Source organism: Carcharodon carcharias, chromosome 14 (genome assembly GCF_017639515.1).
Source record: "Carcharodon carcharias isolate sCarCar2 chromosome 14, sCarCar2.pri, whole genome shotgun sequence".
NCBI classification, from domain to species: Eukaryota; Metazoa; Chordata; class Chondrichthyes; order Lamniformes; family Lamnidae; genus Carcharodon; species Carcharodon carcharias.
Window position 1 is genome coordinate 38,584,985 of NC_054480.1, and position 19,086 is coordinate 38,604,070.

The 19,086-nt window shown below is 46.3% G+C and overlaps 1 protein-coding gene across 3 annotated transcripts in view; it reads right to left on the bottom strand.

Annotated features, from left to right (window-relative positions):
* The window catches only part of znf512b (zinc finger protein 512B), a 161,485-nt gene that overhangs the window by 25,844 nt on the left and 116,555 nt on the right, over positions 1–19,086 (bottom strand). For all 3 annotated transcript variants that reach the window (XM_041204067.1, XM_041204068.1, XM_041204066.1), the window contains exon 9: positions 14,272–14,396. In XM_041204067.1, coding sequence (XP_041060001.1) covers positions 14,272–14,396 — 125 coding nt within the window. The remainder of the gene's footprint in view (positions 1–14,271; positions 14,397–19,086) is intronic.

The window sequence follows — 19,086 nt, forward strand, 5'->3', positions numbered from 1 at the left end:
GTCAAATAGACAACATTGCTGAATGTCCAGACTGATGCAACAGGAATGGCACTTCAACAAGGTAAAGAAATCCTCTGGTGTTGAATAGCATGCAGAGGCGTATTGTCAAGGTTTAAAATGTATTTGAACATGGAATGGGAGGGTGACAGACATCTATGGTACCACACCTCAGTGATGTGTGAAAGCTTTCAGGAAAGAGAAGATATGAAACAGTTGTCGAGTAAAAGGTTATGGGGGACAAATATATAATGGTTCACAGAGACAAATGCACATGCAAAAGTGCAGCTGCCATCAGTCAGATCCAATTTTCATTAGTGGGATATCCAAAACACGACTTGTGCACTTTAAACCTATCAAGAGAAGATCTAAAGTTAATTGAATTCTTTGAAGAGGTAAGGTAACCTTTTGGTGAGGTAGGGTACTCTTTGTGATACGTCCAGGGACAGCTTTGGGAGAGGTCAAGTGCCCTTTGGGATTGTTAAAATTAGACATGAATCTGTGTAAGAATTAGATAAGCTCAGTGGAACTGTCAAGGGAGGTTTCAAGCTGTCAAGGCATTTAAATCTCCGGCCTTTTAAATATTTGTTAAAAAAAACTGTCTGCAGTGTTAAAAGAATCAGTACTTACTATTTCACTCCATCTGAGGATTATCATAGGATTAGTGCTACATGACTGGTTTCACAACTTAAAATTATCACATTGGGGTGTCTGTCTGTTCACAGTTTGATTGACAGCTCCAAACGCTTATAAAGTCTTTGAAGTGAGACTACAAACAAAGAAGAGGAGTCGGTAATTTTGCCCCTTGAGCCTGATTTAATAAAATCATGGCTGATCTGATAGTAATCTCAAATTTGCATCTGCCTACCCCGATCACCTATCACCCCCTTGCTTACCAAGAATCTATCGACCTCTACCTTAAAAATATTCAAAGACTCTGTTTCCAATGCCTTTTCAGGAAGAGAGTTCCAAAGCCTCACAACCCTCAGAGAGAAAATATTTTGCCTCGTCACTGATTTAAATGGGAAATGCCTTATTTTTAAACAGTGACTTCCAGTTCTAGATCCTCCCACAAGAGGAAACATCTTCTCCACATTCACCAGGTAACCTCTCAGGATCTTATATGTTTCAATCAAATCACATCTTACTCTTCTAAGGTCCAGCGGATACAAGCCTAGCCTGTCCAACCTTTCCTCATAAGGCAACCCACACATTCCAAGTATTTGTCTGGTAAACCTTCTGTGAACTGCTTCTAACGTATTTACATCCTTCCTTAAATAAGGTGACCAATAGTGTACATAATATTCCAGATTTGGTCTCAATAATGCTCTGTATAACTGAAGCATAACCTCTCTACTTTTGTATTCAATTCCCCTTGTAAAAAAAGAAAACATTCTATTAGCTTTCCTAATTACTTGCTGTACCTGCATACCAGCCTTTTGCAATTCCTGCACTAAGGCACCCAGATCCCTGTACATCTCAGGGCTCTGCAATCTCTCACCATTTAGATAATATGCTTCTCTTTTATTCTTCCTGCCAAAATGGACAATTTCACGTTTTCCCACATTATACTCCATTTGCTAGATCTTTGCCCACTCACTTACCTATCTATATCTGTTTGTAGCTTCCTTATATCCTCTTCACAACTTACTTTCTTACCTAACTTTGTGTCATCAGCAAATTTGGCAACCATCCCATCCATCCCTTCATCCAAGTCATTTAGATAAATTGTAAACAGTTGAGGTCCCAGCACTGATCTCTGAGGCACACCACTCATTACATCTTGCTAACCTGAAAAAGATCCATTTATGCCTACTCTCTGCTCCTGTTAGCCAGCCAATCTTCTATCCATGCCAATATGTTACCCCCTATATCATGAGCTTTTATTTTCCACAATAACCTTTGATATGGCACCTCATCAAATGCCTTCTGGAAATCTAAGTACACTACATCCACTGGTTCCCCTTTATCCACCAGACATGCTACTTCATCAAAGAACTCCAATAAGTTAGTTAAACATGATTTTCCTTTCACAAAACCATGTTGACTCTGCCCAATTACCTTGAACTTATCCAGGTGCCCTGCTATGGATTCTTTAATAATAGGTTCTAACATTTTCCCTTTGACATGTTAAGTTAACTGGCTTGTAGTTTCCCCCTTTCTGTCTCCCTCCCCTTTTCAATAATGGAGTTACATTTGCCGTCTTCCAATTTAACGGGACCTTCCTCGAATCTAGGGAGTTCTAACGTATCAGAAAATTAAAACCAATACAATCAACTGTCTCATTAGCCATTTCTTTTAAGGCCCTAGGATGGATTCCATTATTACCCAGGCACTTGTCAGCTCACAATTTCAACAACATACTCAGTACCACTTCTCTGGTGATTGTAATGTTCCTGAGTTACTCCCTCCCTTCAATTTCCTGAGTTATACCTGCTTCTGGCTTCTGTATCCTTTATGGTAAAGACTGAGGCAAAATACCTGTTCAATTCATCTGCCATTTCCTTGTTTTCCATTATTAATTCCCCAATTCACTTTCTATAGGACCAACACTTACTTTGTTAACTCGTTTCTTTTTAAAATATTTATAGAAACTCTTACCATCGGTTTTTATATTTCTGGCTAGCTTTCTCTCGTACTCTAATTTTTCCCTCCTTATTAATCTTTAAGACATCCTTAGCTGTTCCTTATATTTGGTCCAATCTTCTGACCTTCCACCTATCTTTGCACAATTATATGCTATTTCTTTTAAGTTTGATACTATCTTTAACCTTTCTGGTTAACCACAGATGGTGCGTCCGTCCCTTGGACTTTTTCTTACTCGCTGGATTGTATCTATTCTGTGTATTCTGAAATCTCCCCTTAAATGTTTACCACTGCATCTCAATTGACCTATCCCTTAACCTAATTTGCCAATTCGCTTTAACCAGCTCTGCTTTCATGCCCTCATAATTGCTCTTAATTAAGTTTAAAAACATAGTCTCTCTCCCTCAAAATGAATGTAAAATTCAATCATTTTACAGTCGCTGCTACCTAGGGGTGCTTTCACCATAAGATCATTAATTAATCCTATCTTGTTGCACAATACTAGGTCTAGTATAGCCTGCGCTCTGGTTGGCTACAGGACATGCTGTTCTAAGAAACTATCCCGGAGTCATTTTATGAACTCTTCACCTAGGCTACCTTTGCCCATCTGACTTTTCCAGTCTATATGTAGATTAAAATCTCCCATGATTAACACTGTGCCTTTCTGACAAGCTCCCATTATTTCTTCCTTTATGCTCCACCCTACCATGTGGATACTGTTACGGGGACTGTACATGACTCCCACAAGTGACTTTTTGCCTATACCATTTCTCATCTCTACCCAAACTGTTTCCACATCCTGGTTTCCTGAACTTAGGTCATTCTCACTATTGTGCTAATACCATCATTAACAGAGTCACCCCTCCACCTTTTCCTTGCTTCCTGTCCTTCCTAAATGTCCTATACCCTTTAATATTCAGCTTCCAATTCATGTCCTCCTGCAGCCATGTCTCTGTAATGGATATCAAATCGTACTTATTTATTTCTATGTACACTCTCAGTTCATCTGTTTTGTTTTGAATGTTTCATGCATTCAGATACAGAGCCTTTAGTTTTATCCTTTTATTCTTTTTATAACCTCCAGTCTCATCTATCGATTTACTGTTCGATTTGTACTCTCTGTCCCTTCCTGTCACAGACTGTTTTTCATTTCCTGTAATAATACGTTTCTCTTTGACCATGTCTCTACTCTTTGATTTACCCCATCTTCCCAAATTTGATCCCTTACCCACACTACTTAGTTTAAAATCCTCTCTGCTTCCCTAGTTATGTGGCTTGCAAGAACACCGGTCCCAGCACGGTTCAGGACTGATGCTCCTGCACTCCTGCCCGCTTGGTCCCCTCACCTACCTCACTTGCAATCACACTCTCCTGTCCTTGACCACTGACCAAATCAGAAGACCCTACCCTAAGGGGTGTGAGCATCTCCAGGAATAAAGTGTCCAGGTAATTTTCCCCTTCCCCGATGTGCTGCAGTGTCTGTAGCTCAGCTCCAGTTCAATAACTTGGAGCCAAAGTTCCTGCAGCTGCAAACACTCCCTGCAGCTGTGTTTGCCCTGGATCACACCGGTATCCAGAAGCTCCCACATCCTGCAATCACAGCACATCACCTGCTCCGCCATCTCCAATATGCTAATTAATTATTAATTGCTAATTAATTAATTATAATAATAAAGTCTACACTTCCCAATAGGTTTTGGCACTGCTAGTAAACTTTACAATACTGATAAAACAATACAATACTGAGAATACTGATAAAATTAATAATACCAGTTACTGGTTCACCTGCTCCTTCTGCTGCACCAAAGTTGAAATCAAACACTGGAGGCTGAAAAAGAGTAGAAGGAAAAAAGCACTTCCTTCCTACCGTTCACCAAACTCCCCATTCAACACACTTTACCTCTTGCTAAACCTTACCTTAAGCACCTTTTTCCCCCTATGCAGCGAATTTTCACTTTGAAGCAAACTCTCAAATAATCTCACTCAGTCTCTGTCTTACTCAGGCCAAAGTCTCCCCTCACTGAACATGTGCGCCTTACTGTCCATGCGCTTTAAAAGTCCCTTTCTTATATAGAGCTGTGATGATTCACTCTCAAGCTTAAAGTTCCTGCTACAGTAATCAACACCTATTCAGGCAAGGGCTTTCAGGCGATTGACAGTTAACTGTCACTAAGGCAGTTTCCTGTTTAACCGGCTATTTAACTTACTTAAAGGCTGCTAGTTCTAGGTTGGAATCTGACTCTTAGGGCAGAATTATCCCAGATTTGCACAGGTGCGGTAGTGGGTGACTAAAATGATGGTTTAACTGCTGGCTGCGATGGCGGGTTTTCACGCAGTATCATCCCAATCCCGACACATTATTTATGCATTTCCCGAGAAACACGCCATTTCAATGGTAGACGGGATCTCATTCACTCCCCGCCATCACCTCACCGCTTCATTATGCCAGGCGCCATATTTAACGTGCAGCCGCATGCACACATCTCAGTGCTTCCAGGTCACCACTACTGCAGGGAAGGTGTCCATGAAAGGCAAGAAGACTGCAGCCCCCAAGTTTAGCAACACATCACTGGAATGTCTTTTGGATGCCGTGGAGGCCCGTCACGATGTCCTTTAGTCCCACTCTGGCTACAGGATGGGCAGCAGTATTACCAACCAGGGTAGGGAGACGATGGCAGTGGTGGTCAGCGCCAATGCCCTGCAAAAGTGGACGCCACCCATTGCCACTACAGGATGAATGGTCTCATCCATTCCAGCAGGTTAACTCCCTTTTCTCATCACTCTCAACTCTCACACTCACAAACCCATCACACACCCACAGGGATCTTGCACCTCAAAAGGACAACAAAACTAACTCTCACACACGCACTCACATCTCCATCAGGCTTATATCCTCTGGAGCTCACATCCTCATTCCTGTCCATGACGCCGCTCACTACACAAACATTCCGTGCAGTGCCATGCGTCCTGCTCACACTCCCTCCATCTGTTTTCATGGAGAAGCCTGCTCACCATCTGCAGGGAGAGGACCCAGACCGGGGGTGAAGTGGCCCACATTAGGCCCCTCACTCATTTTGGAGAGCGCGCCATCGTGCTGATTGGTCAGGATGTGGACTCTGCCTGCAGCGACAATGAGGTTGGCAGCGAACACACACCTGAAGATCCTGCACCACATCATCCCTCCGTCAACGCAACTGTGAGTGCTCTCGCTACTGCTTTTGACTCTGCTGCCATGTACTTCTTATTTCTACTTTGGTTCACAGGGAGCTCTACAAACAGACCAACACCCTCAGCTAGCCAGTCCGTCAGCTCTATCCATGTCCTCATCTGCAGCCAAGAAGACTCCTCCTCCAGTGAAGAGGGAGAAATAAGCAGCCCAGAAGACCCATCACCACTGAGGGAGTAGCCGGTCCACGAGTGATTCTGGAGGGAAAAGTTGTGTGTGTGGCAGGGCCTTTCGGAGCCTCATGCAAGCACTCTCCCATGCATGCAGATCCTTCAAATTTCACACTCATCTTAATGTCCTGATCATTTTGAATGCTGTCTGCTGGTCGTCCATGTGAGTTGACCTGTTTCTCCACCCACTCACTGAGTACATTCCCATGCAGCACATGATCTCTCCCACCATGGCTCTCATTCCACTTTAGATTTAGTAAGCATGGTCTGGTTTCACTGTATTGTGTACTCCCCTCTCCTGGTCACCCATTTCCTCTCTCCCATCACAGTTGACGCCCCCATCCCGGCATCACCTACCACCTCCCCTCTGTTACCCACCAGCCACAACCCTTTTCCATTGGGGATGTCCAGGTGAACGTGCACATTCCCTTCCTTCCTGAAAATCCCAACCCCATCCACATTCACCTCCCGAACCTCCTCCTTCCCATCCCAGATCTGTGTCTGCCTCCGGGTCCCCACCAACCACCCTCAACGTCCCTTCTATTGCTACCATTGAACCCTCACTCGACCACTTCACTTTTTGCCCTCGGTCATTCTCACTCTTCCTCCATACCACACCCTCCCTCAGTTCACTCCCCAGGAGTTAGACATGGACCTATCTGACCCCTCCTGTGCACGTTCACCTGCACTTCCCCCCCGCCTGCACCCCTTCCCCCCTGGAACACCTTACACCCCCACTTCTTCCACCATCCCCCTGGACTCCCTCCCACTTAGTTCCTACCCTTTCCTGACGCCTTCCTCCAGAATTATCTGTTCCTCCAGCCTTACTCCCTCTCCTGTCCATACCCCTTCCTCCCTCTGGACACCCTCCCCTCTTCGCATGCCCTCCTCCCCCAGGACACTCTGCTCTCTCCACATCCCTTTGTCCCCCAACCTGGACACCCTCCCCTCTTCGCACCTTTCCTCTCCCCCAACCCCTGGACACCCTCCCCTCTCTGCACCCCTTCCTCCCCCACCCTGGACACCCTTCTCTTCGCACCCCTTCCTCTCCCCCGTTGCCTGGACACCCTCCCCTCTTTGCACCCCTTTCTCCCCCCAGACACCCTCCCCTCTCCTCTCCCCTTCCTTCCCCTGGACACCCTCCCTCTTTGCATTACTTCCCTTGCACCTTCCACCTACCTCTCCAGTTGTCATCTTCTCCCCCATTTCCCCCGCCCCACCTCCCCCCCAGCACCTTCATTCCCCCTCCCAAGCTAACCCCATCTTGACACCTTCATTCCTTCCTCCCAACCTCGCCCCACCTGACACCTCTTCCTCTCCCAGCCACTTCTAGCCTTTCCTCTCCCACCCTCTCAACCATCACCCGTTGTGAACATCAATGGTGATTATCCAACTTCTGTGCGCTGCTTCACAGCAGAGACATGTCCATGAGAATCCACCCAGCATGCCAAGGACATTCCTCTAGTGTGCCATTGGTGTCGGGCTCCAGCATCTTCTGCTCCTCGGATGTCCGCGATGTTAGCAAAGTCCTCGCGGCTAAGTCCCGACTTCTGCATGTCACAGTTGACATGGTGTGTTCTACACTGGCATGCTTTCCCACCAATGTGGGCAGACGATCCAGCGAGGGGTGGGTGGGGGGCATGATTCTGGCGGGGCATGCCTAATAATGGTATGCTGATGTATTACAATGAGGTTCCCGATGTCCGATAGCAGAGAATGCGGCCCGCCATCAGCGGGCTGAGCGGACAATCACAAACTGGTTCCACATCATTGGGGAACTGGTCACACCATATTGTCTGTTCATGCCACCGAACATGCCCAACCATGACGGGCAGAGAAAATCTTGGCCTTACTCTAAAATTGAACTTAAAAAGTATTTACCAGTTGAATTCCCACTTTGAACCAAATTCCCAATTATACTCACTCGGTCTCTGTCCCTCCCAGGCCGAAGCCTCCCCTCACTGACAGTGTGCCTCTTACTGACTATAAATACAGGTGCTTGTTGTTATAAGGGATTAAGTGATTGAAGGAATTTAAATGTACTGAATGGGTTTTTATCAAGGAGAATTTTTTTTAAAATAGTGAATTTGTCAATAGACACTTACAGCATGATTTTATTTCTCCTCAGCATTGGTCCTGAGGTCTGCCCATGGTGGATAGTGGGTGAGTTAGCATGGAGGGTGGAAGGACAAAGGGTGGTGCAATGAGTTGGCACTAAGTTAGCATAGGTGCTATAAAGGGCCAGGGATATGTAGAGGGGCATAGGTTGGCATGGAGGGTATGAGGGACCATGGGGGATGTATGGGGGAATGAGGTAGCATGAGTTGGCATGGATGGGGCATGGGAGTTTTTGTGAGTGTGAGGGGCTGTGAGGATGTGAGGAGTAGAGGACTGTTTTTTGTTTTTTTTTACAGCTGGAACAAAGAGCCTGATAACTTGGCCTTTCGCTCAGAACACCTCCGCATCCAGTAGCTCCTGTATTACCACCGAACTTTTTCTGGGGTCTGTGGGCACAATTCCCATTACACCCTGCCCCTTAGGAATGAAAATCAGAACTTCTGGGGCAGGTTTTCAGGATTTGGGTTTGCAGAACTGGGAGTTCTTCCGACTCTGCACTCCCAACCCGAAAGCGAAAATTCAGGCCAAAGAGTAGGGGCTTCTCCCAGAGGTCAGGCCAAAAATGATCCCTTAAGCAAAACCACTAAGGGTTGGGATAGGGTTAGGTCATTCATCCATTTGCTGTATATGAAACACTGGTGTACATAACTGATTACTATATTTGTCTTTGTATCACAGTGACTGCATTTCAAAAGTAATTAATTGCTTGTGCAGTGTTGTAAGATGCTCTGAGATGTGATAAAGCACTATATAACTGCAAGCCCATTCGTAGATCCCCTTGCTTCGGCCCACTTTAGGCTGGAGTTTTTCCTTTGCGTCATGAAAGATTTTCATGTGTGTTGGCTCACCTTATTTACTTTTCTGAGTTCCTTTCTCTCATCCTAGTGGCAGAATCATAGACCTACTTTTTGTTGGATAGAGAAGCCAAATTCGGCAATAAAAACGTGTGGAGCTGGGTATATGGATAGCAATTTTCTGTGATTAGAAGCAAACAGGAGCGAATATAAAAGTTAAACAAATAATTGCAGGATGCCATAAAGGAGCCCAATAAATTAGAATATCAACCTGTCTGATTAATTCAAGAAAAACTGAGATTTATCCCTGGACAACTCTACTTTAAATACTCATTAGCTTCCTGATATTCCGTCCCCCTATTTTCTGAAGCCTCTATTTCTGAATGAATCATTGCAGTGTTAGAGATGAGGCAGGGTGTAAGTTCCACCTATCAGAAGATTATGGCAATGACCTTGTTGTTTATTTAAAAAATAAGGTGTGTGGGGTAGCATGGAAAACACCTTGAGGAGAGACGGGGTCTCAGCACAGCAGCAGGATATAATATCAGCTGCTGGTTAAAGGGGAAATGGCAGAATTGGAAGAAACAGATAACCTGGGCATTAAAGATGGCAGCCAATTTATGACACACAGCAAGCCAGAGCCAGCAGTCCTCCAAATCTGTTGCCTTTAACCCTTACTTGCAGTACGTAATGACATTCTTTCTTCCTTAATTTCACAGCATCAGAGATGAAAGTGGGATAAGAAAACAGGTAGCTGAGACTCTGCAGAATTCAGAAATAAAAACAGATTGCTGGGAATATTCATCAGGCCTGGCAGCAGTTGTGGAGAGAGAAACAAAACTCTTGTTTCTCTCCACCAAAAAATGCTTCCAGCCCTACTGAGTATTTTCAGCACTTTCAATTTTTCAGGTTTCCAGCAAAAAAAATGTCCCTTTTTCACCAATAACAGGCATTTTGCTTCCATTTCTGCAGAAGCCAGACCTGGCTCCTAAGCCTGAAGATCCACATCTCTGGGATCTTGCTCTAAAAAGGATATTGAATGAGTGTTCCACCTACATGAGACACGTGGGATGATTTTGGAGGACCTGAGACAGATGTCACAGGTCATGGCACAACTCAATGCTATCCGTGGTGTCAATATTGAAGTATTCAATATAAGACAACTTGACTGGAATGAATGATATCATTTAACCCAGTGGTAAAGAGGCCTCCAGAACGTTCAGAAAATGCTTTGACCAGTTGTCTTTAGGCCTTGGAAAAACACTTGGAGAGAATGATAGAAAGTGGCTTTCCTGAAATTTGGGGCCCCATCGCTCAAGGTCTGGTATTTAACTGATGCCGTTAATTCTGGCCTCCCATGAGCCAGTGGGCATTCAGATCCAAGATCTAGCACAAGTGGCATAGCTAAAATGTGCTCTTACAATGCTTTTCTCTCTTAATGACAGTTGATATAAACTTTAAATCTATGTCAACTCCTTATATGCCTCCTTTCATTGGTGTCAAGATACAGATCCAAATTGCCCACGCACCTTCAATGACATCACAGTTTGCCTGAAGAGTGCTCCCGGGACTCAGAAGCCTAGACAAGGACAACCTCAGTCCCAAGAGGTTCTTGATACCATAAGCACAAGCAAGCATAACAGATATTTGGTCATTTGGTATAGTACAGAACTTGAATATTGCTGAAAAAAGAGACATTTTTTGTCAAGGCTTTTCGTCTTGCACTCATCAGGACAATTCGCAAGAAAATACCAATATCAGGGAAAACAACATATTCTCATACAGTAAAATATATGTTGTTTTCCCAGACATTGGTATTTTCTTGCAAATTGTCCTGATGAGTGCAAGATGAAAAGCTTTGACAAAAAATGTCCCTTTTTCAGCAATAACAGGTGTTCTCAGCCTTCAGGTAGCACCCTGCCATTGCACCATGAAAGGTTTAAAAATAGCACAAAGAAACACCGGGGTAGAGTTGGTGGTAGAAAGAAGCATTTTTGTACCCATATACATATGTGATATGAAGTCCAGTGATCCGAGGTATGCCTGTTCTTTGCTGACTGCTCAGCAAAGGACTCAATTTCATATCCTTACGCCCTCACCTCAATGAATTTCGGGCTTGGCACGATGCTGAACTCTTCTTCCGCCGCCTTCGTCTCCGTGCTCACTTCTTTGGGCATGAGTCCTCTCCCTGTTCAACGGATCCTTTTACCCGCCTCCAATATTCTCCCTCCACCTGGACCCCTCTCTCTGGATTTTTACCTGCTCTTGATCTTTTCATTGAGAACTGTCGGCGTGACATCAGTCATCTCAATTTCTGTGCTCCTCTCACCCACTCTAACCTGTCTCTTTCTGAACTTGCCGCACTCCGTTCTCTCAGGTCCAACCCTGACTTTGTCATCAAACCCGCTGACAAGGGTGGTGCTGTTGTTGTCTGGCACACTGACCTCTACCTCACAGAGGATGAGCGTCAACTTCCTCCTACCTCCCCCTGGACCATGACCCCACTGAACATCAAGCCATTGTTTCCAGGACTGTCACTGATCTCACATCCTCTGGAGATCTTCCCTCCACAGCTTCCAACCTCATAGTCTCCCAACCTCGGACAGCCCGCTTCTATCTGCTACCCAAAATTCACAAATAGGACTGTCCCGGCAGACCAATCGTGTCAGCCTGTTCCTGCCCCACAGAACTCATTTCTTGCTATCTTGACTCCATTCTCTCTCCCCTTGTCCAGTCTCTTCCCACCTACATCCGCGATTCCTCTGATGCCCTACATCATATCAACAATTTCCAGTTCCCTGGCCCCAACCGCCTCCTCTTCACCATGGACGTCCAATCCCTCTACACTTCGATCCCCTACCAAGATGGTTTGAGGGCTCTCCACTTCTTCCTCGAACAGAGGCCCGAACAATCCCCATCCACACTACTCTCCTCCATCTGGCTGAACTTGTTCTCTCACTGAACAATTTCTCCTTAAACTCCTCTCACTTCCTCCAAATAAAAGGTGTGGCTATGGGTACCTGCATGGGCCCCAGTTATGCCTGTCTCTTTATGGGGTATGTGGAACATTCCTTGTTCCAGTCCTACTCAGGCCCCCTCCCACAACTCTTTCTCCAGTATATCGATGACTGCTTCGGTGCCGCTTCAGGCTCTCATCTGGATCTGGAAAAATTTATTAATTTTGCTTCCAATTTCCATCCCTCCATCATTTTCACGTGGTCCATCACTGACACTTCCCTTCCCTTCCTTGACCTCTCTGTCTCAATTTCTGGTGATAGACTGTCTACCAATATCCATTAGAAGCCTACCAACTCCCACAGCTACCTCGACTACAGCTCCTCACACCCCGCTTCCTGTAAGGACTCCATCCCATTCTCTCAGTTCCTTCGCCTCCGTCACATCTGTTCTGATGATGCCACTTTCCAAAACAGTTCCTCTGACATGTCTTCCTTCTTCCTTAACCGAGGTTTTCTACCCACTGTGGTTGACAGGGCCCTCAACCGTGTCCGGCCCATCTCCCGTGCATCCACCCTCACACCTTCCTTTCCCTGCCAGAAACATGATAGGGTCTCCCTTGTCCTCACTTATCACCCCACCAGCCTCTGCGTTTTCTCCGCCATTTCCGCCAACTCCAGCGTGATGCCACTACCAAACACATCTTCCCTTCACCCCCCCGGTGGCATTCCGCAGGGAGCGTTCCCTCCGAGACACCTTGGTCCACTCCTCCATCACACCTTACACCTCAACCACCTCCCATGGCACCTTCCCATGCAACTGCAGAAGGTGCAACACCTGCCCCTTTACTTCCCCCCTCCTCACCGTCCAAGGGCCCAAACACTCCTTTCAAGTGAAGCAGCACTTCACTTGCACTTCCCTCAATTTAGTCTACTGCATTCGCTACTCCCAATGTGGTCTCCTCTACATTGGAGAGGCCAAACGCAGACTGGTGGCCGCTTTGCGGAACACCTTTGGTCTGTCTGCAAACATGACCCAGACCTCCCTGTCGCTTGCCATTTCAACACATCACCCTGCTCTCATGCCCACATGTCTGTCCTTGGCCTGCTGCAATGTTCCAGTGAAGCTCAACGCAAACTGGAGGAATAGCACTTCATCTTCTGACTTGGCACTTTACAGTCTTCTGGACTTAATATTGCGTTCAACAATTTCAGATCATGAACTCTCTCCTCCATCCCCATCCCCTTTTTCCAATAATTTATAATTTTTTTACAACTATATTTTTTTCTTTTCCCTCCTATTTTTAAATTTATTTCGATCTTTTGTTTCATCTCCACCTTTTAGCCCATTTCGATCCCTTCCCCCCACCCCACCCCCACTAGGGCCATCTGCCACTAGCTTGCTTCCCTTAATGTCCCCATTAGCACATCTTTTAGATAATATCACCACTGTCAACACCCCTTTGTCCTATTTTCTATGGCATCGTTGGCAGTCTCTTCTTGGCATCCACCTATCGCTGGCCCACCTATCGAGCTCTCCTGACCCACCCCCCTCCACCAGCTTATATTTCATTTAATTTCTATATGTAACAGTCCTGATGAAGGGTCATACGGACTTGAAACATCAACTGTATCCCTCTCCGCAGATGCTGTCAGTCGTGCTGAGTTTTTCCAGGTATTTTTGTTTATGCCTGTTCTTTGCTTTTTATATTTGAGAGGATGTTTGCAATGAGACAAATGGTTCCTTCTACTCAAAAGAACATTTGCCTCCTTAAGGAGGTTTCATCAGGGGAAATGCGTGATATATAGACTCAGCTCTTTTCTCTTGCAGCTTTATCCTCTGTGACCCTCTTATTTCTTCTCTTGTTCTGTGTATGCGAATGTCCATAATGAGTCCTATGGTAGGGGCTTCATGACGGAAGAATGGAAAGCAAAAGATTTCCCTGATGAAATTGCAGAAGTACAGCTTGTCGGTTCACTTCTTAGTTGCAAAGCTGAGTAAAGTTATTTTGTATTTGCTCCAGTCAAAGCTGATGTTCCTGATAGAGTTTATCAGCAGTCAAAGCCTGTGAGCTCAACCACTTCCTGGTGTGACAAGGCAAGTGGGTAACTTACCAATCTTCTACAGGCTTAATTCAAGTCAAGTGCAATTCCTGCTTAAATGGGTGAACTTTGGAGCCAGTAGATTTTGTCGTCATTATCCCGTCATTTGCAGACATGCACCATGGGGACAGGCACATCTTCCACTGACAAGTTCTACTGGAATGTAGTGTGTCTCTTAGAATTGGTGTTAACTCTGGTCTATTTGACCTGTACCTCAAATGACAGAACGACTCGATTTCAGCCCTCCTCTACACCCCCATAAAAAAAGCAGAATTATAGGTTCTGTGTATTTTCTAACATTAGTAGAATTAAATCTTACATACCTCTTTGCAGATTTCCAGGTGTTTCCTTAAACCTGTTACTGTCTTTCTGTGCACAGTCATACAGTTTGGACAGACAACCTCTCCTTTCTCTGTAATCTCCTGATGCCACTTCTCTTCCTGGCTTCCTGTTATCAACGGTATGAGTATAAAATTAAAAACAACAGTGAAAGACCTAGTTCCAGAACTTTAACTGGTTATCACACATTTAATGTCACACTATTCATAAAATGTAACATTGTTTGGAATCTCCCAACAATGGGAGTCTCATGCTATTGAAAATAGAAGGCATTTTCAATTCTATTCTAGCGTAAGACAGCTTTTACCACAACTACTCTTTGCAGTTTCTGTTGCAACTGTTTAAAGCTGTTTATTTTACTGGCCTTTGTGTGTGTTCATACTGCAAGTTGCCAATAAAAACACAGTTCTTTGCAGCAGCCAGATTTAGCATGGTTATACCGTCACTGCCTCTGGTTCCTCGAAATCAGAGCATTGGGAAGCAGTGGCATTAAGTCCAATGCAAATGCAGCTTAACAGCCTGAAAAATCTATTTCCACTCTAATAAATCCATTAAATCAAAGCAGCCCTTTTGTAATAGCTATTAGTATATCTGATTCTCGAGGGATGATTTTAACTCTAACTGCTCGGTAGAATCCAGGAAAGCAGTTAAAATGGCTGACTTCCCACAGGTTACAATCTTAACCTGCTCTTTTGACAAGGCATATGTTTGGAACCCAGCAAAAGGGAATGGATTCCTTCTTTAAATATGGCAACCTTGCGCCGTTGGCATCATCGGGGCTTGACAGCAATTCTGATGTCTCTGCAGGATAGTCATCGTGGCCTCAGAGCCAGGTCAGCCTGGTGGCAAGTGGCTCTGGGAACCTGGGAGCCGTAGAATGGTAAGTTATTTTAAATTGTCTTTTGTTTCCTGCCACCAGCTGGGAAAAGAACTTCCCTGCTTGCCCTGAGCTCTTACCGCAGGACCTCCAGAAAGAACCTGGGGGCTTGCCTTTAACTCAGCTCAGGCTTCTTGTTATAGCACTCCAATAGCAAAATCTTGCAGAAGAGTTTGCATTCTTGCTTTAAATAGACCTCTGCTGACTGACTGCAAATTGCACTCCAGAAGTGGGTGGGCTGCCTGCTGGGTCAGTAAATCAGCATAAAGTAACCAAAGCTTATTTTTGGAAGCAAGCCTGAATTAAACTCCACATTAGTAGTTTTGTTACTGTTATATTAATATTTCAGTTTGCGAGCTGGAAACCTACAAAGCAATCCAGTCCTTTCTCTTGCCCTTCCTGCAGCTGAAGGCACAACATTTACACAGCACAGCTCCAGCAAGCAACAATAAAAACAGATCTCTGTAGAAATCTATGGATTTTCACTGCTCTCTAATGCATTTGCTGGAACCTTGGGCTGAATTTTATCAGTACATAAGTGCGGAATCATCTGGTCCCATTGGCAGCGGGCATCATGGAGGGCTTGAGCAGACAGTATGGTGAGAAGGCCAAAAATCAGTGTCACACTGTCGTGAAATCAGTTTGCGATCGTCCACTCTATCTGTCAATGGTGGGCTGCGTCTCGCCACCACACGCAGGAACCTAATTTCAATACTTTAACATTTCATTATAAGCCTGGCTTGCCAGAATCATTCCCACCTCTCCATGTCAAATTTACCATCTATGTTGGCGTGACTTCACAATGGCGTGCTTCACGGCTACCTTTAATAGGCATGCACCTGGTGAGCTGAACTTTGAGGGGAACTTGGAGATGAGTGCACACAACCTTGCACAGCACCTGTGAGCATCGCCCATAGGGCATCAAGGAAGAGGCGCTGCATACTGGGCGGGGGGAGCGGTGTTGGTGGGAGCAGGCAAGTGACTTTTTCCCAGCTGGCTTTCAGTATGGTGCTGGGGAAAGGGCTCCAGGGCGGGTGAGGCTGAGGGAGTGCGGGGGCAGGCAGCAAAGACTGAAAGAAGTACACAAGCACATGTTTGGGGGGGGGGGGGGTGTAAATGGAATGGTGGGGGGAGGGGTGAGTGAAGTGGCCACACACTTGGAAAAGCTTGTCAAAAGTGAGCATTATTCCACAGCTAAGACTGTTCAGCAGCAGCTCCATGGACATGCTTGGAGTTGGGCCTCTGAAGTTTTTCTACCCACTAAAGCAATACAAAAGCATGAATGTGCCACCAAGTGCTCCAGAACTTTTCAACTCTCAAGTGCAGATTGCAAATTAATGTCCGTTTTAGGGATCAGCATATTAATTGGACGACTGGGCAAGTTGTAGAAACCCCTTGAGGAAGGTGGCCATAGCGTAGTCACTGGCAGAGGCACTCACAGCCCCTTGCAATGTCTTTATTAAAATTTGGACTAGTATCCCTCATAGTTCAAGCTAACAGCGCAGCCTTGCAATGCGAGTTAGCAAAATGCCTGCGCCTGAGCTGAGAGCACAACGTGCAGTCCAGTGGCCGAAGCTGCCCCCAGTCGGTCAAGTGGAGTTAGGTGGAGGTGGGTGGTGTTTCCATCAGCTAATGAGCGCACTACACACTGGCTATCCAAACGATAACCAGCACTCTCTTACATGCACAAAGGAGCCTTCAGACTTAATCGAGAGAGGTTCTTAGGACACATATGCTAATCCACATGTCTCCATCTTTGATCCTGCGGGAGGAGAACATCAGGATCATGAAGCCTGGTGATTTAGCAGTGTGTCTCATGGCTTACAGTGAGCAGAGAAGAAGAAGAGTGCAGCAGAGGGGCCCACCTCGGCAAAGGGAGGAGCACTGCCCTCAAGATGAAAATGTTACAGGACCTGCTGTGCACACAGCTGAAGATCCATTGCTCGTAGGCCTTTTGCTAAACCCAGTGTCAAGAGACAGCGGTTGTCATTCCTGCAGATGACCGAGAACCAGTGTCGCTGAAGACTGTGTAAGTCCAGGGAACTCAGCAGTCACATATGCCGCCTGCTGCAGGGTTTGGTGCCACGGGGACATGGAGGGCATCCACTGTCAGTGACCTTGAAAGTGACTGTGGTGGTCAATTTTTACACCAGTGTCTTCTTCCAGGACTACACAGGTGATCTGTGTGGGATCTCGCAAGCCTCCGTGCATAAGTGTATCCAGGAGGTCACGGGCATCATCTTTGCGAAGGCACAGAACTTTACACATTTTGACTGGGATCAGGAAAGCCAGGAAGAAGACCATTGGGATTTGCGCAGATCTCATGTTTCCCACAGGGATAGGGTGCCATCGAATGCACTCACGTGGCACTTAGATCTCTATGACAACAAGCAGTGAACTACATCAACCACAAAGGGTTCAACTCGCTGAGTGTTCAGCTGGTGCGTGACCACCACAAAAGCATCCTACAGGTCTGCGCACAATTTCCAGGGAGCGTTCATGACTCCTACATCCTTAGGTCTCAGATCCCTGACATCTTCCAGGGTCCAGAGAGGCTGCAGGGTTGGCCCTTCGGGGACAAGGGCTACCCACAGAGGATATAGCTGCCTGTGCAGCAGCCTCAGATACAGCGAGGCTCATGCTGCGATCCAGACTTTTGGTGGAGCAAAAGATAGGCATCTTGAAAATGAGTGCCTCAACAGGTCTGGTGGAGCACTGAAATACACTCCACACAGGGTGTCGTACATTGCTGTAGCTTGCTGCATGCTACACAACCTGGTGTGCAATGCTGGTGGGGGAGGTCCTGGCTGAGGAGCAGATGGGAGAGCTGTACATATCCTCCGATGAGATGGATGTTGAAGGGGATGACGATGATGAGATCCTCGAAGGCAAGGATGCCTGCGATGAGGCCATTCCACTGGCCACATGAAGCAGGCACACTCGGGAGGCCCTCATAGCCACAAGATTTGTGGAGGATGATGACAAGGTGCAGCGAGGACAGTCTTGACATCCTCACCCATGCATCTGTGAACGTTTGATTCCTCTGTCGCTAATGGTAGCGCACATACCCTCAGTGCTCAGGCTCATGTCATAGAGACGCAGCGGAGGCCCTAATAATCACTAGATTCTAGCAGGATGATGACGACATGCAGTGAGGACACTCCACAGATCTTCACATTGCCTCTGTGAAGGTCTGACTCCTGTCTGGCTGAGGGCAGCTCGCTTGCCACCTGTGATCAGGGTCATATCATGGAAACACATCACTGCGGAGGGTGTGGGTGTGCGCCGTGGCGGGTCTTCATTGGTGCTGCCTTCAGGGTCCTCATCCGAGGTGCTCTCGGCACTGGGGTTGGGCTCAAGGTTGCCTGAGGGCTACATGTCAGATGTGCCGAGACGAGAAAGTGGAGATTATTAATGCTTGGCAGCCATTTTGAACACAGAACAGTGGACTCAGAATAGCATTGAGAGAGGAATGATGTGGTGCAGGATTCTCAAGTGGCTGTTTGCCACCAACCTCACCATCGCTGCAGGAACGGTCAATGTCCTCTCTGGCCAGCTCCAAAGAGCGAATCTCGAACAGAGTGAGGACTTTGATGTCCGGCACTCCAACCCCGGTCTGGGACCTCTCCTGGTGATTGTGCATGATCTTGTCCTATATAAAGACAGGTGTGAGTGAGTGTGAGCAAGGCGCATGCCAGGCCAAATAAGAAGGATGTCAGGCATGCTTGTGTGCTGAGTGGAGCCATGGATGAGATGAGGAGGCGATCTCTAGAGGAGATGAGGCCAGATGTGATGGGTGTGTGTGTGAGAGAGTGATTGGTGATGTCCCTTGAGCTGGTTGTGAGTGAGATGCCAGTGAATGTGTGATGGGCTTGAGAGTCGGTGAGTTCAGGTTGATGGGATAGTTCCCTTACCCTGGCGG